Here is a 26,670-nt window from a genome sequence, read left to right on the forward strand (position 1 = left end):
AGACCCCAAGTTTTTATTTTCACAAGGGTAACAAGAGAAATTGGACCCCAGAAGTTGTTGTCCAATTTATCCCGAGTACGCTGATTCCCCATATGTGGGGGTAACCCATTGTTTGGGCGCACGGCAGAGCTCAGAAGGGAGGGAGCACCATTTGACTTTTTGAGCTCAAAATTGGCTGTCGTGTTTGGAGACCCCCTGATGTACCTAAACAGTGGAAACCCCCCAATTCTAGCTCCAACCCTAACCCCAACACACCCCTAACCCTAATCCCAACCTGATCCATAATCCTTATCACTAACCCTAACCATAATCACAACCCTTACCCCAAAACAACCCTAATGTCAACCCTAACCATAACCCTAATCAAAACCCTAAATCCAACACACCCCTAATCCTAATCTCAACCCTAACCTCAAACCTAACCCTAATCCCAATACACCCCTAATCACAACCCTAACCTTAACCCTAATCCCAAACCTAACCCTAATCCCAAGCGTAACCCTAATGCCAACCCTAACCCTAATACCAACCCTAATCCAAACCCTAACCCTAATCCCAGCTCTAACCCTAACTTTAGCCCCAAACCTAGCCCTAACTTTAGCCCCAACCCTAACCCTAGCCCCAAGGCTACTTTCACACTTGCGTCGTTTGGCATTCCGTCGCAATCCGTCGTTTTGGACAAGAAACGGATCCTGCAAATGTGCCCGCAGGATGCGTTTTTTGCCCATAGACTTGTATTGCCGACGGATCGTGACGGATGGCCACACGTCGCGTCCGTCGTGCACTGGATCAGTTGTGTTTTGGCGGAGCGTCGGCACAAAAAAAGTTCAATGAACCGTTTTTTTGTACGTCGCATCCGCCATTTCTGACCGCGCATACGTGGCCGTAACTCCGCCCCCTCCTCCCCAGGACATAGATTGGGCAGCGGATGCGTTGAAAAACACCAAGGTTACTTACTGGTAGCCGGTTTTTCCGGAGCCCATGACAGCACACCTGAGAGAGGGATCCGCCCAGTCGGGACAGGAAACCTACCGAAACAAAAGGGCGGTACCTCTCCCTCGCTTCAGTTGGTTTTCAGAGCATGAGAGGCCTCCTTGGTTAGTACACATGGTAATCCATCACCACATTATAATAATAACAAAAAACACCCAACTAAAAGTGCGCACCAAAGGGTGACAAAAGAAGGGAGGGAATATACAGGTGCTGTCATGGGCTCCGGAAAAACCGGCTACCAGTAAGTAACCTTGGTGTTTTCCCGTCTCCCATGACAGCACACCTGAGAGATTTTTGGAGAAAGGAACACCTTAGGGAGGGACCACCGCTTGCAGCACCCTTCTACCAAAGGTAAGGTCAGTTGAGGAGGATAGATCTAGCCGGTAGTGTCTAAAGAAGGTAGACGGTGAGGACCAGGTAGCGGCCTTACAGATTTGATCAATCGATACCTCTGCTTTTTCTGCCCAGGAAGTAGCCACGGCTCTGGTGGAGTGAGCCTTGATGCCTTCAGGGATCAGGGCACCACGAGAAGAATAGGATAAGGAAATGGCCTCCCTAATCCACCTAGCAATAGTACCCTTGGATACCCCATATCCCTTCCTGCTACCCTGGAAAGCTATAAATAGGGATTGATCCTTCCTCCACTGACTAGTCAGAGATATATACTGCAAAATAGCTCTTCTTACGTCAAGCGTATGAAATTTCTCTTCCCCTGGGTTCTTGGGATTATTACAGAAAGAGGGCAACACAATTTCTTGACTCCTATGGAATTTAAGAACTACTTTCGGCAGATATGCCGGATCCGGTCTGAGCACTACTCCGTCATCAAATATCTGTGTGTAAGGAGGGGAGATGGACAGGGCTTGCAAGTCACTCACCCTACGGGCTGATGTCAACGCTACCAGAAGTACTGTCTTAAGTGTAAGTATTTTTATTGATGACTCCTGCAAGGGTTCAAACGGAACACTAGTCAGAGCTTCTAACACCAGATTTAAATCCCATGGAGGAACCCTCTGAATTACCACTGGTCTAGACCTACTACACGATTTAATAAAGCGGGACACCCATCTATTGGAGGCCAGATTACAGTTATACATGGCTCCTAATGCCGACACTTGTACCTTGAGCGTATTAGTTGCTAATCCCAACTGCAACCCTGCCTGTAAAAATTCTAAAATAGTACCCACAGGAGCTTTGTCCCCCAAAGGTTGCCCTGAAAAATCTAGAAACTTTTTCCATGTCCTGCCATATATCCTTGATGTAACTGGTTTTCTACTTTTCAACAAGGTGGAGACAAGCCCTGGTGAAAACCCCTGCCTACTCAGTAATGCCCCCTCAAATTCCAGGCTGCAAGATGGAAGCCCTTCACTTGAGAGTGGCATATTGGACCCTGAGTAAGCAGGTCCGGAATTTCTGGCAGGATCCATGGATCGGTCACTGACATTTGTCTCAGAAGGGAGAACCAAGGTCTTTTTGGCCAGAATGGAGCAATCAAAATTACTCTCGCCTGCTCCATTCTGATTTTTCTTACTACCGTCGGAATCATCGCTATTGGTGGAAACACATATGCGAGACTGAAATTCCATTGTATGTGGAGGGCATCTACTGCAAAGGGTTTTTCTCTTGGGTCTAGTGAACAGAAGTTCTCTACCTTCCTGTTGTTTAGGGTGGCAAACAAATCTATCACAGGTAAGCCCCAAGCCTGCACTATCTGTTGAAACACTCGGGGATTCAAAGACCACTCTCCTTGTTTCAGTGTTTTGCGACTTAGGTAGTCTGCTTTCGTATTCTCGACTCCCTTTATGTGGAGAGCCGAGAGGGATAGTAGGTGGCACTCCGCTAGTTGTAGGAGGACAGATGCTGACTTCATCAGGGAAGGGGATCTCGTCCCCCCTTGGTGGTTGATATATGCGACTACAGCGCGATTGTCTGACATGACCCTGGTGTGATGACCCTGGAGGATGGGGAGGAAATGTTTCACAGCTTTTTCTACTGCCCATAACTCTCTTAGGTTTGACGCTTGTTGTGATTCTGATTGGGACCAAGATCCCTGAACTGAGAGAGTCCCCAAATGAGCTCCCCATCCTGAACCGCTTGCATCTGTGGTTATGATTTGATCTATCGGAGTTATCCACTGGACCCCTGATATCAAATGGTCTCTTACCGCCCACCATTTTAGGGAATCTGTTACCTCTAATGAAAGGCGTAGTATGCCCTTTTAACCACCTCTGCGCTGACAGGACCTCCCATTGTAATTGTCTTAAATGGAACTGTGCCCATCTTACTGCCGGTATACATGAAGTCAGAGAACCCAACAGGGACATTGCCCTTCTCAATGTCATTACGGGGTGATGAATCGCTGACTCTACAAGATTTTGAATTTTGACCAGTTTGTTTTCTGGCAAAAGACAAAGCTGACGCCTGGAATCCAGGACTAAACCCAGAAAAGATTGCACTAGCTCCGGCGTCAACCTTGACTTGGCAAGATTTATTTTCCACCCCAATCGCTGTAGCGTTGATAAGACTTGTTCTATCTGTGTCTGGCAATGTGTTGATGAGTTCCCTATTACAAGGAAGTCGTCCAGATACGGAACTATAACTACATTCTGGGAGCGGAGGAAGGACATGACCTCTGACACTAATTTTGTGAAAATTCTCGGCGCTATCGATAGGCCGAATGGTAGGGCAGCATATTGATAGTGCCTGAGACAACCCTGTATATAAACCGCCAGTCTTAGGAATTTTTGGTGGTCTTGATGAATTGGGACGTGGTAATATGCGTCCTTTAGGTCTATGGCCGCCATGAAGCAACCTGGGAACAAGAGTTTTATGGCCGTATTCACCGACTCCATTTTAAAGGAGCAGTTTACTATTGACCGATTTAGATTCTTTAAATTGATAATAGTTCTCAGGGACCCATCTGGTTTTCGTATGAGAAAAAGAGGAGAGTAAAAACCTTTTCCCTGCTCTTCCCCCGGGACCTCCACTAGAACCCGTTTTGATACGAGCTCCAGTACCTCTGCCTCCAAGGCTAGCTGCTCCTCCGGGGTTTTTCTTTGGGGCGTTAAAACAAAAGTTTGTCGCGGTGGAAAAACAAAATCTATTCTTAAGCCGTGTTCGATGACCTTTAGAGGCCAACGACTGGGGGAGATATCTACCCAGGCTGGGAGAAAAGATGAAAGCCTTCCCCCCACCTCCGGCCTGGCGTCATTGGGAGGGCTTTTTTGCCGATGTTGAGGGACCTTTAAACATATATCCAGACCCCCTTTCTGTCTCGAGAGTCCCAATTCCTTCTATCTCCCGGGGGGCGGCCCCTGCTAAATTTTCCCCTCCGAAAATAAGGTCTTCTAAAGTCGACAGGAAAACGAGGGAATCCCTTTTTTCTATCTCCAGCTTTCTCTAAAATGTCTTCCAACTTTTGACCGAAGAGAAAATGGCCATCACATGGTATAGAGCAAAGTCTATTTTTTGAAGGTAAATCCCCCGGGCATCCCTTCAACCAGAGAGCACGTCTAGCCGCATTAGATAAACTTGCGGCCCTAGCTGCCAGTCTTACAGAGTCTGCTGAGGAATCCGCTACGAAGGCAGCTGCACCTTTAGCCAAAGTTACATTTGTTAGAATTTCATCTCTCGGGGCTTTCGACTTCAGTTGCTCCTCTATCTGCTGCAACCAGACAATAAGGGAGCGAGAGACACAGGTTCCCGCAATTGCTGGTTTCAAGCCTCCTGCAGTTGCTTCCCAGGTGTGTCTTAGGAACCCATCTGCTTTTTTATCTAAGGGATCCCTTAATACACCAGAATCTTCTAAGGGAAGGGATAACTTTTTAGATGATCTAGCAACCGCACCATCGATTTTTGGAACCTTATCCCAAGTCTCTGAATCTTTATCCTCAAAGGGGTAACGTCTTTTAGAAGCCGAGGGAAGGTTACCCGATTTTTCTGGTTTCTTCCACTCTTTTTCTATAAGGGCTTTTATTCTAGAATTGACTGGAAAGGTACGTTTCCTCTTTTCCTCTAAACCACCAAACATTATGTCCTCCAGGGACTTGGCCGCTTTCTCATCCTTAAGGCCCATTGAAGCTCTAACGGCTTTTACTAGCTTGTCCGTGTTCTCAGTAAGAAAGCACGGACGGCCTCCCACATCACTATCAGAAGAGGAGTCAGAGGACTTAGGAGAAGAGGAGCAGGGAGATAACGGTTCCACCTGACCTTCCTCATCAGAAGGAGACACTTCAGAAACCGAAACTGGTTCAGGGTGTTTACTACCCTTTTTTTTAAGGGCTGCTTTAACAGAGTCTTGTACTTCAGCTCTAATTATTGCTCTAAGACTAGAGGCAAAGTCAGGGGTCTCTTCCTGGATAGTCTTTTGAATACAATCTATACAAAGACTTTTCTGCCACTGAACTGCCAATGGGACTTTACAAAGGGCACACTCTTTATTCTTTGTCTTGGAGCTAGCCTTCCTCGGCGCCTGCCAAGCAAACAGAAAATGTAGCCCATTACCACCAGGGTGACATTCACGTAGATCACTCACCACCCGCTGACCATAAAGGGTACCGGATTCCGAGGTGGACTGGGAGCACGGGGAACATTCCTCCTGGATGCTGAGGAGTCCTGAGATGTCCGACTAGGACGATTGCTGCTCCTTCCACTTGAACGGCTATTTTTTTTCGCATGATGATGAGCAGATGTATCGCCTGATAAGGGCTCTTGCTGCTGCTGCTGCTGTAATAGCTGCTGCTGCTGCTGCTCCATACCCTCCATCTCTGGAAACTGCATGGAAATGAGCCGCGATCTATTGCAGCCACCCCCTTAATAAGGGGTCTTTTCACAGCGCTCCCAGCCTCTTCCGGTAACTATTGTCGCTCCTCTCCCCCTCAAAAAAACACCGCCGGAAAGCTTACATTATCACCGGCGTCTCACTCCATGGGCGCCGCCATCTTGGATCCGGCGCGCCTCTCTGACGTCAAGCAGGCACGCCCATTCCCAGCGTGCTCTGTTGCCGAACGCCAGCCGCGCACCGGAAGCGGAGGGGGAGAGAGCGGCGTGGCAGCCGCAGAATGGCTCCAGAGATCCGGACTGCGCTGGACCGACGCCCGCGCGTGCGCAAGAGCCCGAGGGATCTGCGGACGGCGCTACCAGCAACCCGAAGGCCGACACACAGGCGTTCTGCCTGCGCTTCAAGTGCCGGGACGGGAGTGGGTAAGTGGATCTTCAATCAAGCACGATAAAAATAAAAAAGTACCCCGTGATTCAGCACAAGGGTTCCCATCAGGACAGGAAACCCAACTGAAGCGAGGGAGAGGTACCGCCCTTTTGTTTCGGTAGGTTTCCTGTCCCGACTGGGCGGATCCCTCTCTCAGGTGTGCTGTCATGGGAGACGGGAAAACTACAGCTGCTGCCCACGTTGTGCACAATTTTCACAACGTGCGTCGGTATGTCGGGCCGACGCATTGCGACGGCCCCGTATCGACGTAAGTGTGAAAGAAGCCTAACCCTAAATTTAGCGCCAACCCTAACTCTAAATTTAGCCCCAACCCTAACCCTAAATTTAGCCCCAACCCTAACCCTAAATTTAGCCACAACCCTAGCCCTACCCCTAGCCCTACCCCTACCCCTAATTTTAGCCCCAACTGCTGTTCTCCTGCCGGCCGGCAGATGGAGACAGATGGCGGGCGCACTGGGCATGCGCCCGCCATTTTCTTCTGCCGGCGGCCAGGAGGAGCAGCAAGAGGATCCAGGGACCTAGGTGAGTATGCTAGGGTCCCCGAATCCCCCTATTTCTCTGTCCTCTGATGTGCAATCACATCAGAGGACAGAGAATTACACTTTACTTTTTTTTTTTTTTTTTTTTTTTTGCGGTCGCCGGTAAACAGTTAATTACCGGCGATCGCAAAACAGGGGTAGGTAATACCGACCCCGATCATGCTCTTTGGGGTCTCGGCTACCCCGGCAGCCGAGACCCCAAAGATTCTCCCGGTGCCGGCCGGCGGGCGCACTGCGCATGAGCCCGCCATTTTGAAGATGGCGGCGCCCACCGGGAGACACGAGGAGCATCGGGGGAGCTAGGTGAGTATTGGGGGGCCACCTGGGACCCCTTTTCTCTGTCCCCCGATGTGCGATCACATCGGAGGACAGAGAAATTAAAAAGAGATCGCGTTTTGGTTTTTTTTGCGATCGCCGGTAAACGGTTAATTACCGGCGATCGCAAATGCGGGGTGGGTTAAAAAACCCCAGAATCATGTTCTCTGGGGTCTCGGCTACCCCCGGCAGCCGAGACCCTGGAGAAAATCGGCCTCTGGGGGGCGCTATTGACTTTTTCCACAGTGCCGTTAATTAACGGCGCTGTGGTTTAAGTACCCTTAGCGGCCGCCGTTAAAAGGCGTATCGGCGGTCGCTAAGGGGTTAAACAAAAGGAAATGTTTTCGTCAAAATATTCAGATGGCATATCGATGTATGCTGTTCTTTTTGAAGCAACTTTATAGTAAAGCTTCTTTGAAATCACCACCCCAAATTGCATTAAAATGATCTTCTAGAGCAGGGGTCCCCAACTCCAGTCCTCAAGGCCCACCAAGAGGAGAGAGGGGGAGAGAGGGAGAGAGGGGGAGAGAGGAGGAGAGAGGGGGAGAGAGAAAGAAAGAGGGGGGGGAGAGAAAGAAAGAGGGGGAGAGAGAGAAAACTCCCAGAATGGGAAATGCATGAAGCTACCCAAAATTCCAGGAGTCTGTATTAAACAAAAGGAAATGTTTTCGTCAAAATATTCAGATGGCATATCGATGTATGCTGTTCTTTTTGAAGCAACTTTATAATAAAGCTTCTTTGAAATCACCACCCCAAATTGCATTAAAATGATCTTCTAGAGCAGGGGTCCCCAACTCCAGTCCTCAAGGCCCACCAACAGGTCATGTTTTCAGGATTTCCTTTGCATTGCACAGGTGATGCAATTATTACCTGGGCAAGACTAAGGAAATCCTGAAAACATGACATGTTGGTGGGCCTTGAGGACTGGAGTTGAGGACCCCTGTTCTAGAGAAGGGGCTCTCTCAGACCAGATGAGTCTTAAGCATTAGAGATGAGTGGATCGATTCACAAGACTATGGTCCAGCACCAAGTTCAGTGGTTATGTCACACAGATGAGATCACACCAGCCCTGACAAATTAAATGTCGGAAGGTAACAGATTCGTAGGCCTCCTATCTAGCTGCCAGGTACCGCTGGACTGAAAGCCTGTGAATTGATCCGCTTATCTCTAGTAAGCATTGTAGATTGTAGATAAAGGAACTGAAAGTGGGGAAAGGAAATCTAATCTGGTTAACCCCTTCATGACCTTGGGATTTTCCGCTTTTCCGTGTTCGTTTTTCGCTCCCCTCGTTCCCAGAGCCATAACTTTTTTTTCTTTTTCCGTCAATTTGGCCATGTGAGGGCTTATTTTTTGCGGGACGAGCTGTACTTTTGAACGGTATCATTGGTTTTACCATGTCATGTACTAGAAAACGGGAAACAAATTCCAAGTGCAAAATTGCAAAAAAAGTGCAATCCTACACTTGTTTTTTGTTTGGCTTTTTTGCTAGGTTCACTAAATGCTAAAACTGACCTGCCATTATGATTCTCCAGGTCATTATGAGTTCATAGACACCTAACATGACTAGGTTATTTTTTATCTAAGTGGTGAAAAAAAATTCCAAACTTTGCTATAAAAAAAAAAAAAAAAAAAATTGCGCCATTTTCCGATACTCGTAGCATCTCCATTTTTCGTGATCTGGGGTTGGGTGAGGGCTTATTTTTGGCGTGCCGAGCTGGCGTTTTTAATGATAGCATTTTGGTGCAGATACGTTCTTTTGATCGCCCGTTATTGCATTTTAATTCAATGTCGCAGCGACCAAAAAAATGTAATTCTGGTGTTCCAAATTTTTTTCTCGCTACGCCGTTTAGCGATCAGGTTAATCCTTTTTCTTTATTGATAGATCGGTTGATTCTGAACGCGGCGATACCAAATATGTGTAGGTTCGATTTTTTTTTTTATTGATTTATTTTGAATGGGGCGAAAGGGGGGTGATTTAAACTTTTATATTTTTTTATTTTTTTCACATTTTTTTTTCTTTTTTTTTTTTACACTTTTGCCATGCTTCAATAGCCTCCATGGGAGGCTAGAAGCAGGCACAACGCGATCGCCTCTGCTACATAGCAGCGATCTGATGTTCGCTGCTATGTATCAGAAATGCAGGTGTGCTGTGAGCGCCGACCACAGGGTGGCGCTCACAGCTACTGGCGACCAGTAACCATAGAGGTCTCAAGGACCTCTATGGTTACTATTCAGAAGCATCGCCGACCTCCGATCATGTGACGGGGGTCGGCGATGCGATCATTTCCGGCCGCCCGGCCGAAAGCGGTAGTTAAATGTCGCTGTCTGTGTTTGACAGCGGCATTTACCTAGTTAATAGGTGCGGGCAGATCGCGATTCTGCCCGCACCTATTACAGGCACGTGTCAACTGTTCAAAACAGATGACATGTCCCGGCTTTGATGCAGGCTCACCGCCGGAGCCCGCATCAAAGCGGGGCTTCTGACCTCGGACGTACTATCCCGTCCGAGGTCAGAAAGGGGTTAAACAAATGGTGTTCAAGACGTGTCTTGTTGGGTGCTCAGATATTTCTGTCCGAAATCCTCAATTCAACCACGTTAACAGCTTTATTTACATATTTTTCTAGCTTATTGTGTTGGTTGTTTTTGTTTTAAAGTAGAGATGTATAATAAATGTCACCAAAAGTTACTAAGTACTGTTGACCTTAAAAAAAAAAAAAAATCAGGTACCTGACTGAGGATCGGTGTAATCCACCGTGTACCCCTCCAGCTGCATCAGTTCCTGGGGTTCCACTTTCTTTTCTCTGTAGCTACACATAGCAAATGTGTATTGGCTAACCTGTTTAAGAAGAGATATGATGGCATCAGAAAATCATTACAAGCTTTAAATGGGATTCACTGATATTTGACTAACTGATTGGAAAATGAACCAAATTAGAATATTCTTTGTTTTTCCTTTGCAACTAATAACTATTTGTCCCCATTTCATTCTCATACATACACAATGAGACACAATATGATAGCAGTGAGCCTTAAAGAGGACTGCTCCAATTAAAAATTTTTGATCTGGACTGAAATGTAAAATGTGAAGAAGAGCAGAATAAAAAGGATTTTTTCTTTCTTTTTTTTGAACTTTACCGTTTGGTTGCAGATATATTAGCAAGCAAAGTATTTGGCACCTAAGCAGGGGTGTGCTCTTCTTTCCGTAGCATGCTGATGCCTCTTTATGATTGGTCATTGTCAAAAAGAGGAAGCAGATGCCCCCGTGAAATCTCCTTGGTAATGCCCACTTGAACTTAAAAATGTACTGTTAAAGTGACAAATACTTTGATTGTTAATATCTCCGCAACGGTATATTCAGAGCCATGGGTCTGCCCCAGACAGCTTTCAAATGCGATCTTTCAAATTACAGATTTCTAATTAAACTACTCTGAATTAGACTACAATTCTAGAATGCATTTGGCCACTTATCACACCTGCAATATCATCATCATCTGTACCATCTAATCAAGCTGTTCGCCTCTTCCCACAGGTATGCACTGAATGTCCCAGCTTTTCCTGGCTCCTAAATGTCTATGTGAATTCTATTTTGCTTCTCTGGTATGCACTGAATGTCAAAGCTTTTCCCGGCTCCTGAATGTCTATGTGAATTGCATTTTGCTTCTCTGGTATGCACTGCTTACCCTTCCCTTTGTATTCATAATGTATTTAATTCCTCTTGCGTCTTCCATGCATATCTGAGTGGTCAGTCTAATCCCCCCCCCTTTGTATGACCCTTTTTTCACTCCTGAACATGTGTTCTGGCCACACACCTCCACATCCCATCTCACCTCCTCCTCACAACTGTTCCTCCACATACAATCCTTTTTCTCCAGACACATACGACCACATCAAGTCCTATCCTGCTTCCACCTTCTAACGCTCTCACTGCTACTCCTCATTGCTGGTGACATATCCCCAAATCCTTGCCATCCTCAACACATCCCCACTCATTTCTAACCCCCGGCCACGATCCTCTGCACGTTTTCGCATTCATGATAACCTCATACCCATTCATCCAGCCCCCACTCACCCTACCTGGGACACTATGGAACGCACGTTCTGCCTGCAACAAACTGTCCTATATCCATGACCTCTTCATCACCAACAAACTCTCCTTCCTTGCCATCACTGAAACCTGGCTCACCACCCTCTGACTCAGCCTCTCCAGCTGCACTTTCCTATGGCGGATTCCACCTCTCTCACACCACTCGCTCCAGCAAGAAATGTGGTGGAGTTGGCTTGCTCCTGTCCGATACCTGCTCCTTTACCCCAATTCTGCTACAACCTCCACTACTCTTCCCTTGTTTGAGGTGCACTCTGTCTGCATCTACTCACCTTCCAACCTCCAGCTGGCTGTCATCTACCGTCCCCCAGAACTAGCCATTTCCACCTTTCTCGACCATTTCACAACCTGGCTACTTCATTTCCTCTCTGCTGACATCCCCACTATCATCATGGGTGACATCAATATCCCTATTGACACTTCCACTTCAGCTGCCTCTAAACTTTTATCTCTCACTGCCTCCTTCGGCCTCATTCAATGGTCCTCTTCAGCCACTCGCAAAGATGGCCACACGCTGGACCTTATCTTCACCTGCCTCTGTTCCCTTACTAATCTCAATAACTCATGCCTCCCCCTGTCTGACCACAACCTACTGTCATTCTCTTCCCTCTCCTCTCCTAGTGTGCAACCCCCACTCCACAAACTCAACCACCCTCGAAGAAATCTCAAACACCTCAATTTACAGTCCCTTCTCCCTCTTACAGAAATAGCTTCCCTTCATGACACAGATGCTGCTGCCACTTTTTATAACACCACAATAACAGCAACACTTGATTTGGCCGCCCCCTCATGCATAGCAAAACTCGTACAATCAACAGGCAGCCCTGGATGACCAGTCTGACCAAAGAACTGAGACGGGCTTCCAGGGTCGCTGAGTGGAGATGGAAGAGATCCCACTCTACCGAGCACTTCATCGCATGCAAGCAGTCCCTCGCTTCAAGTCCACGCTCATTGCCGCAAAATAAACTTACTTCTCATCCCTCACATCCTCTGTCTCACAACCCTAAACAGCTTTTCATCACTTTAAATTCTCTACTGTGTCGCACGGCACCTTCTCCCTCTCCTCTGATTTCTGCTGAAGACTTTACCTCTTTCTTTAAAGATCGATACGATCAGAGAAAGCTTTGGCCCACAGCTCCCAAAGCCCCTCTTAGCTGCTCGGCCCTGTTCCTCCAAAACCACCTTCTCCAGCATGACCGATGATCAGATCTCCACCCTCCTGTCAAGATCACACCTCACCACTTGTATGCTTGACCCACTCCCTATCTTGACCAGTCTTCATCCCTACTCTAAAACAGCTCTGCAACCTCTCACTTACAAATAGTGTCTTTCCCTCATCCTTCAAACATGCCTCGATCACACCCATCCTCAAAAAGCCCTCCCTCGACCCATCCTCTGTGTCTAGCTATTCCCCAATATCTCTTCTCCTCTATGCCTCAAAACTACTGCTCCCACTTTGACAAGTTACAATTTGGCTTCCGACCGCATCCCTCAACTGAAACTGCCCTAACTAAAGTCACAAACGACCTACTAACCGCCAAGAGCAAGCAACACTACTCTGTCCTCCTTCTCCTGGAAACGTCTTCTGCCTTCGACACGGAGGACTATTCCCTCCTGCTACAGATTCTGTCCTCTCTTGGCATCACAGACTAGGCCCTATCTTGGATCTCGTCATATCTAACAGACCAGACAATCAATGTCTCCCTCTCCTACAGCACCTCCACACCTCGCCCCCTGTCAGTGTTCCCCAAGGCTCAGTTCTACAGTTCTAGGGCCCCTACTCGTCTCCATCTACACCTTTGGCCTGGGACAGCTCACAAGATCCCACGGTTTTCAGTATCATCTCTAGGCCGATGACACGCAGATCTACATATCTGGACCTGACTGTCACGCTCACGCCCTGACTGGTGTGCGTGAGCTCGGGGGGTTTGTGGCCCCACTGCGTCACAAACCAGACTACCTTGGAAGGGGCGTGACTTTGACAGCTGCCTGGGTTTTCACTGGAGCCTCTGATGGTGAGGTCAGGCTGGTGCAGCAGGCAGCTGCCAGGTGCTACTCCCGCGTGGTCTCTGGCTGTGGCTGCTGATCCCACTTGGGAGACAGGAACACTAGGATTGGTGTGGGCATCAGGCAGGACTAGCAAATGAGCACGGGTGAGATTCAGACAAGTAGGCTGGCACGGTTGAGACACAGAGCTGGCAGAGACACGGCAGAGAACACAGAGCTGGCAGGAACAAGGCAGAGAACACAGGGCTGGCAGGAACACGGCAGAGAACACAGGGCTGGCAGGAACAAGGCAGAGAACACAGGGCTGGCAGGAACACGGCAGAGAACAAAGGGCTGGCAGGAACACGGCAGAGAACACAGGGCTGGCAGGAACACGGCAGAGAGAACACAGGACTGGCAGGAACGGTGTATGAAGGTGTGTATGAAGGAACAGGTAGGGACCTGTTCACATAGGAGATGCAGGTATGGATATGTAGTATGGATGAACAGGTAGGAACCTGTTCACACAGGAGAGAACCGCAAGACTGCAGACAGGAGTGGTAGAGCAGCAAGAGATAGCGCAGCAATAAAAGCTAAGCAGAGCAGAACCACAAGGAATATGGAAAGGAGCTGCAGCAAGAGATTTCTACAGCGGCAAAGCAGAGCAAAACCGCAAGGAATACGGAGAGGAGCTGCAGCAAGAGATGCTGCAGCCGCAGAAGCTAAGCAGAGCAGAGCCACAAGGAATGTGGAGAGGAGCTGCAGCAAGACATTACTGCAGCCGCAGGAGCTAAGCAGGGCCACAAGAAATGTGGAGAGGAGCTGTAGCAAGAGATTTCTGCAGAAGCTTAAGCAGAGTAGAACCGCAAGGAATGCGAAGAGGAGCTGCAGCAAGAGATTTCTGCAGAAGCTAAGCAGAGCGGAGCCACAAGGAATGAGGAGAGGAGCTGCAGCAAGAGATTACTGCAGTAGCAGAGCAGAAAGGAGGAGAACCGCAGGAGTGCGGAGCAGAGGTAAAGCCACAAAGCTACAGAGCAGGCAGAGCCGCAAGAGTGTGGAGCAAAAGCAGACTGAGAACACAAGGAAATACACAGCAGGGAAGGAAGCCACAGACAAGGAGACCGAGATAAGACTAAATACAGACAAGGCAATGGAACAAGACACAAGGACAAAGACACAGGGACCAGGATATTCTGCCTCCTGGAGGGCGGACAACAAGATCAAGGCAAGACAAGGAGAAAAGCCTCCAGAGAGGTAGTAACACAGAGCAAGGCCTGGCAAACTCAGAAGCTAAACACAAACTGAGCTAACACATTGCACAGGCCCAGTCCACTGGGTGGAGCTGCGCTAAATATTGGAGGCCTCTTGGTAATTGGTCAGGAACAGATTAGACAGGTGCACCTGATTCCTATAAGAACCAGAGAGTTCAGGCGCCGCCCCCCTATACACACAGCCAGGAAGCATGCAGAGGGCAGAGGCACAGAATTTAGAGCTAGAAACAGAAACCACATCATGGCCTGGAGCAGTGGGTAAGATAGTGTAAGAGATGAGAGGCCATGCTGTGATGCCAGCAGAGTTGTTACACTGACTTCACCTTCTTACTGACCAAAATCCCACAATGTCTGTCTGCTATTTCAGCTTTCTATTCTGCTTGCTTTATAAGACTGAACATGGACAAAACAGAATTAATCATCTTTCCCCCTTCTCACTCCACCCCTCAACCAAACTTATCCATCAATGTCAATGGCTGCTCACTTTCACCATACCCCGCATGCTCGGTGCCTCGGGGTGATCCTCGACAATGCCCTCTCTTTCAAGCCACATATCCAAGCCCTTGCCTCCTTCTGCTGTCTCAAACTCAAAAATATTTCCCGGATCCGCTCATTCCTTGACCACGAAAACACAAAAACACTAGTGCATGCCCTTATCTCCCGCCTCGACTACTGCAACCTCCCACTCTCTGGCCTCCCCTCTAGCACCACTCCAATCCATCCTACACTCTGCTGCCCGACTAATCCACCTGCCTCCCCGCTATTCCCCAGCCTCTCGCCTATGCCAAGCCCTTCACTTGCTTCCTATTGTCCAGAGGATCCAATTCAAAACCCTAACTATGATGTACAAAGCCATCCACAATCTGTCTCTCTCCTCCATACATCTGCGACATGGTCTCCCGGTACTTACCTACATACAATCTTCGATCCTCTCAAGATCTCCTCCTCTACTCCCCTCTCATCTGTTCTTCCCACAACCGCATACAAGCCTTCTCCAGTGCTTCCCCCATACTCTGGAACTCTTTACCCCAACACATCAGACTTTCGCCTACCACGGAAACCTTCAAAAAGAACCTGAAGAGCCACCTCTTCTAACAAGCCTACAGCGATCATCAGTCTGCTGAACCGCCGCACAACTAGCTCTACCCTCTCATAGTGTATCCTCACCCATCCACTGTAGTCTGTGAGCCCTCACGGGCAGGGTCCTCTCTCCTTCTGTACTTGTGTGTGCCTTGTTTTTGTGCATGATTATTGTAGTTGTCTATATTTGCCCCTTTTCATATGTAAAGCACCATGGAAAAAATTGCACTATATAAATGTCTAATAATAATAATAACTGTTAGGTGAAATTAAGATAAATGTCTTATTTGGCACTGCAGACCCTATTACTTCTGTATTCAGTTCAACTTGTAAAAATTGGTTCTCTAATTTGTTGCTGCAGTCACATGACATCCATTACGATGTTGCACAATACAGCAGTGATTACCTGCAGAAATAAACGTGAAGGGATATTTTATGGAGTTCTTTCATTGTATAAAGACAGTAAATAGAAAGTACTGGAAATTAGAGAATATCAGTGGAACAAATACAGAATAGAGTTACCCCACAATTACAAGTTTATTTTCAAACCTCTATTCTACTTATGCTTTTAAATGTTTTTATTGAATGCTCTCAACGACATGCATCAATGAGGCTATATAAAGCAACATACATAACCATATCCTTACATTTCAATGACCTCATCAATGCGGATTGCCCCCACTAAGTGGTAAATGGAAATCTACCCAAAAATGCTCTTTTCACGTACCAATCTATGATTGTGACTTAATACTAAATCAACCCAAACTTGCTTATGGCACTGCAATACTGGTATGTGTATACAAAGTCTGCTCAAACTTTGCAGTAAACATCACAGTCCATAGGCACTACACACTATATGGTAACAGAATGTACAAGAAACACATTTGGTATTTCATTTCCAAACCATATGTTTCGTATAATGGCAATGATTGGAATCATGCTTGAAGAAGGTGATGTGCTCCCAAAATGATCAGGTGTTTCCCCTCTGATTGACCCACTCAGAGTGGTGTCTCACATGTGAACTTTGGTTGAAGCCCTGTAGAAAGCTTACATGAGCTCGCACTTTGCGGGTGAATACAGTATATGAACATTTTATCCTATAGTTATTGCCATTTTACTCACTTCATGCCTTGGAAATGTAGTATTTTTTTTACACATTTTATTATTGCATGATGTGAATTGCCTATGGACTGCGATATTTATTCCAAAGTTTGAGCGAACCTTGCTTGTTATCGGAGACATTGATGGTAATGAGGGTTTTGCCCACACTTGTAGAATACTCTTGCAAGTGGCAGCAGCTCAGACTAATGCTACTTGTTTAGAGCAGCTCCAGTTAGACAGTTGTATGTTAATGTTGAACTGGGCCTATTCCAGTATGTGAGGAAGAGATATCTTAACCCCTCTGTGACCTTAGACGTACTATCCCGTCGAGGTGCCCTGGGCTTATCTGACCCTGGACGGGATAGTACGTCATAGCCGATCGGCCGCGCTCACGGGGGGAGCGCGGCCGATCGCGGCCGGGTGTCAGCTGCTTATCGCAGCTGACATCCGGCACTATGTGCCAGGAGCGGTCACGGACCGCCCCCGGCACATTAACCCCTGGCACACCGCGATCAAAGATGATCGCGATGTGCCGGCGGTGCAGGGAAGCACCGCGCAGGGAGGGGGCTCCCTGCGGGCTTCCCTGAGCCCCCCGCAGCAACGCGATGTGATCGCGTTGCTGCGAGGGTCTCCTCACCTCCCTCCCTGCTCGAGCCCCGGATCCAAGATGGCCGCGGATCCGGGTCCTGCAGGGAGGGAGGTGGCTTCACAGAGCCTGCTTAGAGCAGGCACTGTGAAGGCTGCAGCGCTGCATGTCAGATCAGTGATCTGACAGAGTGCTGTGCAAACTGTCAGATCACTGATCTGTGATGTCCCCCCCTGGGACAAAGTAAAAAAGTAAAAAAAAAATTTTCCAAATGTGTAAAAAAAATAAAAAAAAATATTCCAAAATAATGAAAAAAAAAAAAAAATATTATTCCCATAAATACATTTCTTCATCTAAATAAAAAAAAAAAACCAATAAAAGTACACATATTTAGTATCGCCGCGTCCGTAACGACCCGACCTATAAAACTGTCCCACTAGTTAACCCCTTCAGTAAACACCGTAAGAAAAAAAAAAAAAAACGAGGCAAAAAACAACGCTTTATTATCATACCGCCGAACAAAAAGTGGAATAACACGCGATCAAAAGGACAGATATAAATAACCATGGTACCGCTGAAAGCGTCATATAGTCCCGCAAAAAAAGAGCCGCCATACAGCATCATCAGCAAAAAAATAAAAAAGTTATAGTCCTGAGAATAAAGCGATGCAAAAATAATTATTTTTTCTGTAAAATAGTTTTTATCGTATAAAAGCACCAAACCATAAAAAAATGATATAAATGAGGTGTCGCTGTAATCGTACTGACCCGAAGAATAAAACTGATTTATCAATTTTACCAAACGCGGAACGGTATAAACGCCTCCCCCAATAGAAATTCATGAATAGCTGGCTTTTGGTCATTCTTCCTCACAAAAATCGGAATAAAAAGCGATAAAAAAATGTCACGTGCCCAAAAATTTTTTCAATAAAAACGTCAACTCGTCCCGCAAAAAACAAGACCTCACATGACTCTGTGGACCAAAATATGGAAAAATTATAGCTCTCAAAATGTGGTATTGCAAAAAATATTTTTTGCAATAAAAAGGGTCTTTCAGTGTGTGACGGCTGCCAATCATAAAAATCCGCTAAAAAACTCGCTATAAAAGTAAATCAAACCCCCCTTCATCACCCCCTTAGTTAGGGAAAAATAAAAAAAAATGTATTTATTTCCATTTTCCCATTAGGGCTAGGGTTAGGGCTAGGATTAGGGTTAGGGTTAGGGCTAGGGTTAGGGCTAGGGTTAGGGCTAGGGTTAGGGTTAGGGCTAGGGTTAGGGTTAGGGCTAGGGCTAGGGTTAGGGCTAGGGTTAGGGTTAGGGCTAGGGCTAGGGTTAGGGCTAGGGTTAGGGCTAGGGTTAGGGCTAGGGTTAGGGCTAGGGTTAGGGCTAGGGTTAGGGCTAGGGCTAGGGTTAGGGCTAGGGCTAGGGTTAGGGCTAGGGTTAGGGTTAGGGCTAGGGTTAGGGCTAGGGTTAGGGTTAGGGCTAGGGTTAGGGTTAGGGCTAGGGTTAGGGTTAGGGCTAGGGTTAGGGTTAGGGTTGGGGCTACAGTTAGGGTTGGGGCTAAAGTTAGGGTTAGGGTTTAGATTACATTTACAGTTGGGAATAGGGTTGGGATTAGGGTTAGGGGTGTGTCAGGGTTAGAGGTGTGGTTAGGGTTACCGTTGGAATTAGGGTTAGGGGTGTGTTTAGATTAGGGTTTCAGTTATAATTGGGGGGTTTCCACTGTTTCGGCACATCAGGGGCTCTCCAAACACGACATGGCGTCCGATCTCAATTCCAGCCAATTCTGCGTTGAAAAAGTAAAACAGTGCTCCTTCCCTTCCGAGCTCTCCTGCGTGCCCAAACAGGGGTTTACCCCAACATATGGGGTATCAGCGTACTCAGGACAAATTGGACAACAACTTTTGTGGACCAATTTCTCCTGTTACCCTTGGGAAAATACAAAACTGGGGGCTAAAAAATAATTTTTGTGGGAAAACAAAAAGATTTTTTATTTTCACGGCTCTGCGTTATAAACTGTAGTGAAACACTTGGGGGTTCAAAGTTCTCACAACACATCTAGATAAGTTCATTGAGGGGTCTAGTTTCCAATATGGGGTCACTTGTGGGGGGTTTCTACTGTTTAGGTACATTAGGGGCTCTGCAAACGCAATGTGACGCCTGCAGACCAATCCATCTAAGTCTGCATTCCAAATGATGCTCCTTCCCTTCCGAGCCCTCCCATGCGCCCAAACGGTGGTTCCCCCCAACATATCGGGTATCAGCGTACTCAGGACAAATTGGACAACAACATTTAGGGTCCAATTTCTCCTGCTAACCTTGGAAAAATACAAAACTGGGGGCTAAAATATAATTTTTGTGGAAAAAAAATATTTTTTATTTGCATGGCTCTGCGTTATAAACTGTAGTGAAATACTTGGGGGTTCAAAGCTCTCACAACACATCAAGATGAGTTCCTTAGGGGGTCTACTTTCCAAAATGGTGTCACTTGTGGGGGGTTTCTACTGTTTAGGTACATTAGGGGCTCTGCAAACGCAATGTGACGCCTGCAGACCATTCCATCTAAGTCTGCATTCCAAATGGCGCTCCTTCCCTTCCGAACCCTCCCATGCGCCCAAACGGTGGTTCCCCCCCACATATGGGGTATCAGCGTACTCAGGACAAATTGGACAACAACTTTTGGGGTCCAATTTCTCCTGTTACCCTAGGGAAAATACAAAACTGGGGGCTAAAAAATAATTTTTGTAGGGAAAAAATTTTGTTTTATTTTTATGGCTCTGCATTATAAACTTCTGTGAAGCCCTTGGTGGGTCAAAGTGCTCACCACACATCCAGATAAGTTCCTTAGGGGGTCTACTTTCCAAAATGGTGTCACTTGTGGGGGGTTTCAATGTTTAGGCACATCAGTGGCTCTCCAAACGCAACATGGCGTCCCATCTCAATTCCTGTCAATTTTGCATTGAAAAGTCAAACGGCGCTCCTTCCCTTCTGAGCTCTCCCATGCGCCCAAACAGTGGTTTACTGCCACATATGGGGTATCAGCGTACTCGGGACAAATTGGACAACAACTTTTGAGGTCCAATTTCTTCTCTTACCCTTGGAAAAATAAAAAATTGGGGGCAAAAATATAATTTTTGTGAAAAAATATGATTTTTTATTTTTACGGTTCTGCATTATAAACTTCTGTGAAGCACTTGGTGGGTCAAAGTGCTCACCACACCTCTAGATAAGTTCCTTAGGGGGTCTACTTTCCAAAATGGTGTCACTTGTGGGGGGTTTCAATGTTTAGGCACATCAGTGGCTCTCCAAACGCAACATGGCGTCCCATCTCAATTTCTGTCAATTTTGCATTGAAAAGTCAAACTGCGCTCCTTCCCTTCCGAGCTCTCCCATGCGCCCAAACAGTGGTTTACTGCCACATATGGGGTATCAGCGTACTCAGGACAAATTGGACAACAACTTTTGAGGTCCAATTTCTTCTCTTACCCTTGGAAAAATAAAAAATTGGGGGCAAAAATATAATTTTTGTGAAAAAATATGATTTTTTATTTTTACGGTTCTGCATTATAAACTTCTGTGAAGCACTTGGTGGGTCAAAGTGCTCACCACACATCCAGATAAGTTCCTTAGGGGGTCTACTTTCCAAAATGGTGTCACTTGTGGGGGGTTTCAATGTTTAGGCACATCAGTGGCTCTCCAAACGCAACATGGCGTCCCATCTCAATTTCTGTCAATTTTGCATTGAAAAGTCAAACTGCGCTCCTTCCCTTCCGAGCTCTCCCATGCGCCCAAACAGTGGTTTACTGCCACATATGGGGTATCAGCGTACTCAGGACAAATTGGACAACAACTTTTGAGGTCCAATTTCTTCTCTTACCCTTGGAAAAATAAAAAATTGGGGGCAAAAATATAATTTTTGTGAAAAAATATGATTTTTTATTTTTACGGTTCTGCATTATAAACTTCTGTGAAGCACTTGGTGGGTCAAAGTGCTCACCACACATCCAGATAAGTTCCTTAGGGGGTCTACTTTCCAAAATGGTGTCACTTGTGGGGGGTTTCAATGTTTAGGCACATCAGTGGCTCTCCAAACGCAACATGGCGTCCCATCTCAATTTCTGTCAATTTTGCATTGAAAAGTCAAACTGCGCTCCTTCCCTTCCGAGCTCTCCCATGCGCCCAAACAGTGGTTTACTGCCACATATGGGGTATCAGCGTACTCAGGACAAATTGGACAACAACTTTTTGGGTCCAATTTCTCCTGTTCCCCTTGGTAAAATAAAACAAATTGGAGCTGAAGTAAATTTTTTGTGTAAAAAAGTTAAATGTTCATTTTTATTTAAACATTCCAAAAATTCCTATTAAACACCTGAAGGGTTAATAAACTTCTTGAATGTGGTTTTGAGCACCTTGAGGGGTGCAGTTTTTAGAATGGTGTCACACTTGGGCATTTTCTATCATATAGACCCCTCAAAATGACTTCAAATGAGACGTGGTCCCTAAAAAAAAATGGTGTTGTAAAAATGAGAAATTGCTGGTCAACTTTTAACCCTTATAACTCCCTAACAAAAAAAAAAATTGGTTCCAAAATTATGCTGATGTAAAGGAGACATGTGGGAAATGTTACTTATTAAGTATTTTGTGTGACATATCTCTGTGATTTAATTGCATAAAAATTCAAAGTTTGAAAATTGCGAAATTTTCAAAATTTTCGCCAAATTTCCGTTTTTTTCACAAATAAACGCAGGTACTATTAAAGAAATTTTACCACTATCATGAAGTACAATATGTCACGAGAAAACAATGTCAGAATCACCAGGATCCGTTGAAGCGTTTCGGAGTTATAACCTCATAAAGGGACAGTGGTCAGAATTGTAAAAATTGGCCTGGTCATTAACGTGCAAACCACCCTTGGGGGTAAAGGGGTTAAAAAGGATCTTTCAAATGCTGAACTACAGAACACCAAACTTCCTAAATGTTAGTACATTCTCGCTAGCAATGAAAAATATATGCTCAAGCTAAGTGAGCATTTGGAGCAACAAAAGTCACGTGTTGAGGATATCATTGATTCGAACCATGGTGTCATGTTTCATGATGAAAAATCCTAAGAGCCATAGTTTGATAATTGTATGGAAGGACCCTATAGATTTCAGCATTGCATACAAAAGCTCCCACACAGAATTATTTAGAACGCTCAGTTCCCAGCACCTGGGGATAAGGCACTCCACTTCACGGTAATGTATTTATTTATTATGCTTTGCTTATATAGCCCTGTCATATTCCGCAGCACTTTACCCACATTATCATCACTGTCCCCATTGGGACTTACAATCAAAATTCCCCATCAATATGTCTTGGAGTGAGTGAGGAAACCCACACAAACACGGGGAGAACATACAAACTCCTCTCAGATATAGTCCTTGGTGGGATTTGAACCCAGGACTCCAGCGCTGCAAAAAAAAAAAACAGTGCTAACCACTGCGCCACCATGCTGCCCACTGAGTTGCCCGTGCTGTAGGTTTTAATATGCGGTCAATAAAACTAAGGGAAAATGATTATTAGGCTTTAAGCATTATAAAGTGAGCAACATCTAATCTATGTAACGTACATATACACAAGTTGGTTGTCTTCCAGCGGTGGGTATTTGTTTTAGAAATCTTTGTGTAAGAGACGCAACATCCAGCAATTTTCTTTATAATGTAACGAGGACAAGGCTTGCCATATAGAAAGTATAGATTCCCTGTAACGTATTATAGATTAGGGTGGTGTGGGTGTAAGAAAATTTCAGAGCAGGTCACCAGGCCTATCTGGCAGATCAGATCAATTTATATTCTTTAACCAGAGCTGGAATTTCCTGAGTATGCATGGGTGAAACCACTACCAAAATATTTAGAGTTGAGAGTCCTCAGTGTTTGATACCTTTTAATGGCTAGCTGAAAAGATGGTAACAAATTGCAAGCTTTCGAGACTACACTAGTCTCTTCATCAGGCAAAGACTAAAAGAAATTCTGAAGAATCACATATTTATGCACAACATAGCACAGAAAAAAAGGAAAAACCATGGATAAGATAGGTGACATGAAGCAGAATTACCATGAGTGATAAACAGTTATGTCCATAAATATTGGGCCAGTTCTTAGATAAGGATTGTTTTATTGTCCTCTGATTAGGGTCTCTGTTGAGATGACCCCTCATAGTCTGAGGGGCAAGTTCCTTAGTTGATGATGGACATAACTGTTTATCACTCATGGTAATTCTGCTTCATGTCACCTGTCTTATCCATGGTTTTTCCTTTTTTTCTGTGCTATGTTGTGCATAAATATGTGATTCTTCAGAATTTCTTTTAGTCTTTGCCTGATGAAGAGATCTGTGCAGTCTCGAAAGCTGGCAATTTGTTACCATCTTTTCAGTTAGCCATTAAAGGTATCAACCACTGAGGACTCTCAATTCTAAATATTTTTTTTATCTACTGGCTAACACGGTACCAAGATATATATCTTCCCTGTACCACTACCAAAGGAATAGTTATAAATCCCTCACATCTATGAGAATATTGATGAAATGACAAGCATTGCCGAGTCACTGAAAGTTTTTGATTAGATAAATGAAGCCCTCCAACATCACTCAAAATAAATTCATTTCGTTTGTTGCCAATTGCAAAGAGCAATTAAAACTTAAATAGTCTGGAAAATCTCAAACGGTGTTTCTACCAAACAGATGTGCTGGAAATAAAAATTTCTGCGTAGTGAAAAATTGATAGTTTGTAGGGGAAAAAAATATTTAAAACACAGTTCTGGTACTAAAGACAACACTAACAAAAGAAAAATGAAAAAGAAAACAAATAGGAAATAATGCAATATTATAGCCAATATTAAACTAGATCGAAAACGATGTATTCAACTTTTGAATTCCAAAAAGACAGGTTTTATTTTTTTATTATTTTCTGAATTGCATTCTAAAATACTTCAATTTAAGAAAGTCATAAAAGCAAAACATTTTATGCTGTAAAAATCGAAACGTCAATATACAAACCTGAACGAGGACAAAGTAACGTTTCTTCCAGCGTTTCCAGACTTTCTGTCCCACAGCATATAAGTATCTAGGGATAATAACAGAGATTGTTACAATTACATGGCACATTGATAAACTATATACATACAGTACTTAATCGTGAAGTAAAAACAACTTTTAGTGGTCGGTAAATGTGTTGTCTGTCTTCTATTCAGGTACTTTGCACCTGATCACTGAGGGATAAATTTTGCTAATGTTCCAATCAGTGAGTTCTCGGGATTTATTGTTACTGTGATGAATTCTGTCATAGACTTCTTTCCACCAGCCACCACACAATTTCTGGTGGCACACTGCTATTGGAAGCGGGAGGTGAGTTGCTAACTTTTATCTAAGATTACAAATTTTTACATAGGACAAAAAAAATTGACTGAGATAAAATATAGTTTTTAATTTCTTGAAATAAATAATCTATTGATCTATATATCACCCACTGCAAACAAACACTGAGAAAGCGCAAGATTAGTGATGAGCGAATATACTCGTTACTCGAGATTTCCTGAGCCCGCTCGGGTGTCCTCCGAGTATTTTTTAGATCAGTGTTTTCACATTACAAAATTGATTTAAATTTATTTTGAGCCACAAACTGCAAATTTAGGCTATGTGCACACGTTGCAGATTAGCCTTAGGAATTTCTGGTGCGGATTCTGCCTCTCCTGGCAGAAAACGCACCTGTGGATTTGTCGCTTTTTTGTGCGGTTCCGGAGCGTTTTTTGTGCATTTGTTTTGCGGATTTGCTGAGTTTTTTACCCCTGCGGTTTTCTATAATGGAATGGGTACAAAATCACTGCAGATTCGTAGAAAAGAAGTGACATGCTACTTCTTTTAAACCGCAGCGTTTCCGCAGCGGATTTTCCGCAAAGTGTGTACAGCATTTTTTTTCTCATTGATCTACATTGTACTGTAAATCAATTGTCGATCTGCAGCGACAAATCCACAGGTGCGTTATCTGCCAGGAGAGGCAGAATCCGCACCAGAAATTCCTAAGCCTAATCCGCAATGTGTGCACATAGCCTAAAGGACTCACTGTTGGGACACTAATGCATCATACAGCCCAAAATCTCTTTCTATTCTGTAACAGGGCAATAACCATAATTATGATTACATCTTGCGCATGCAATCCAGTGATTTCTGTGACAGCCTTTATTTTACGGTTATTTTAGTTGTTGCTGTATATTCTCTTTGTTATTACCATATAATATCTAATAGAGTATAAGGTTTGAGAAGAAATGTGAGTTCTGTGAGCCATTTCTGATGATTATATATACACTGTAGTGTGGAACTACACTGTGTGCAGAATTATTATGTATTTTAGAGGATTATTTATTTATTGATCAACAACTATGTTCTCAATCAACCCAAAAGACTCACATATATCAAAGCTTAATAATTTTGGAAGTTGGAGTGGGTTTTTTTTTTTTTAGATTTGGCTATCTTAGGAGGATATCTGTTTGTGTAGGTAACTATTACTGTGCACAATTATTAAGTAACTTAATAAAAACCAAATATACTTGTTTATTTTCACCATGTAAACCAATATAACTGCACAAAATTTTTAAATAAACATTTCTGACATGCAAAAACAACCCCCCCCCCCAAAAAAAAAAAAATTAGTGACCAGTATAGCCACCTTTCTTTATGATGACACTCAGAAGCCTTCATCCATAGATTCTGTCAGTTGCTTGATCTGTTTACGATCAACATTGCGTGCAGCAGCCACCACAGCCTCCCAGACACTGTTCCGAGAGGTGTACTGATTTCCCTTCCTGAAGATCTCACATTTTATGAGGGACCACAGGTTCTCTATGGGGTTCAGATCAGATGAACAAGAAGGCCATGTCATTATTTTTTTTTTCTTTGAGACCTTTACTGGCCAGCCACGCTTTGGGGTAGTTGGAGGCATGTGATGGAGCATTGTCCTGCATGAAACTCATGTTTTTCTTGAACGATACAGACTTCTTCCTGTACCACTGCTTGAAAAAGTTGTCTTCCAGAAACTGGCTGTAGGTCTGTGAGTTGAGCTTCACTCCATCCTCAACCCGAAAAGGTCCAACAAGTTCATCTTTGAAGATACCAGCCCATACCAGTAGCCCACCTCCACCTTGCTGGCGTCTGAGTCGGAGTGGAGCTCTCTGCCCATCAAGAGGCACTCATTTCATCAGTCCATAAAACCTTTGAAAAGTCAGTCTTAAGATATTTCTTGGCCCAGTCTTGTTCAAAGGTGGTCGTTTTTCAGCCTTCCTTACATTGGCCATGCCCCTGAGTATCGCACACCTTGTGCTTTTTGCTGCTCCAGTAACGTTGCAGCTCTGAAATATGGCAAAACTGGTGGCAAATGGCATAGGGGCAGCACAGTGGCGCAGTGGTTAGCACAGCAGCCTTGCAGCGCTGGAGTCCTGGGT

At 45.0% G+C, this 26,670-nt stretch overlaps 1 protein-coding gene across 7 annotated transcripts in view; it reads right to left on the reverse strand.

Moving 5' to 3' along the window:
- The window catches only part of CADPS2 (calcium dependent secretion activator 2), an 854,105-nt gene that overhangs the window by 517,881 nt on the left and 309,554 nt on the right, over positions 1–26,670 (reverse strand). For all 7 annotated transcript variants that reach the window (XM_069764895.1, XM_069764893.1, XM_069764892.1 and 4 more), the window contains exons 9-10: positions 24,233–24,299; positions 9,803–9,911 (exon numbers count right to left, since the gene is read on the reverse strand). In XM_069764895.1, coding sequence (XP_069620996.1) covers positions 9,803–9,911; positions 24,233–24,299 — 176 coding nt within the window. The remainder of the gene's footprint in view (positions 1–9,802; positions 9,912–24,232; positions 24,300–26,670) is intronic.

Source organism: Ranitomeya imitator, chromosome 4 (assembly GCF_032444005.1).
Source record: "Ranitomeya imitator isolate aRanImi1 chromosome 4, aRanImi1.pri, whole genome shotgun sequence".
In the NCBI taxonomy this organism is placed as follows: Eukaryota; Metazoa; Chordata; class Amphibia; order Anura; family Dendrobatidae; genus Ranitomeya; species Ranitomeya imitator.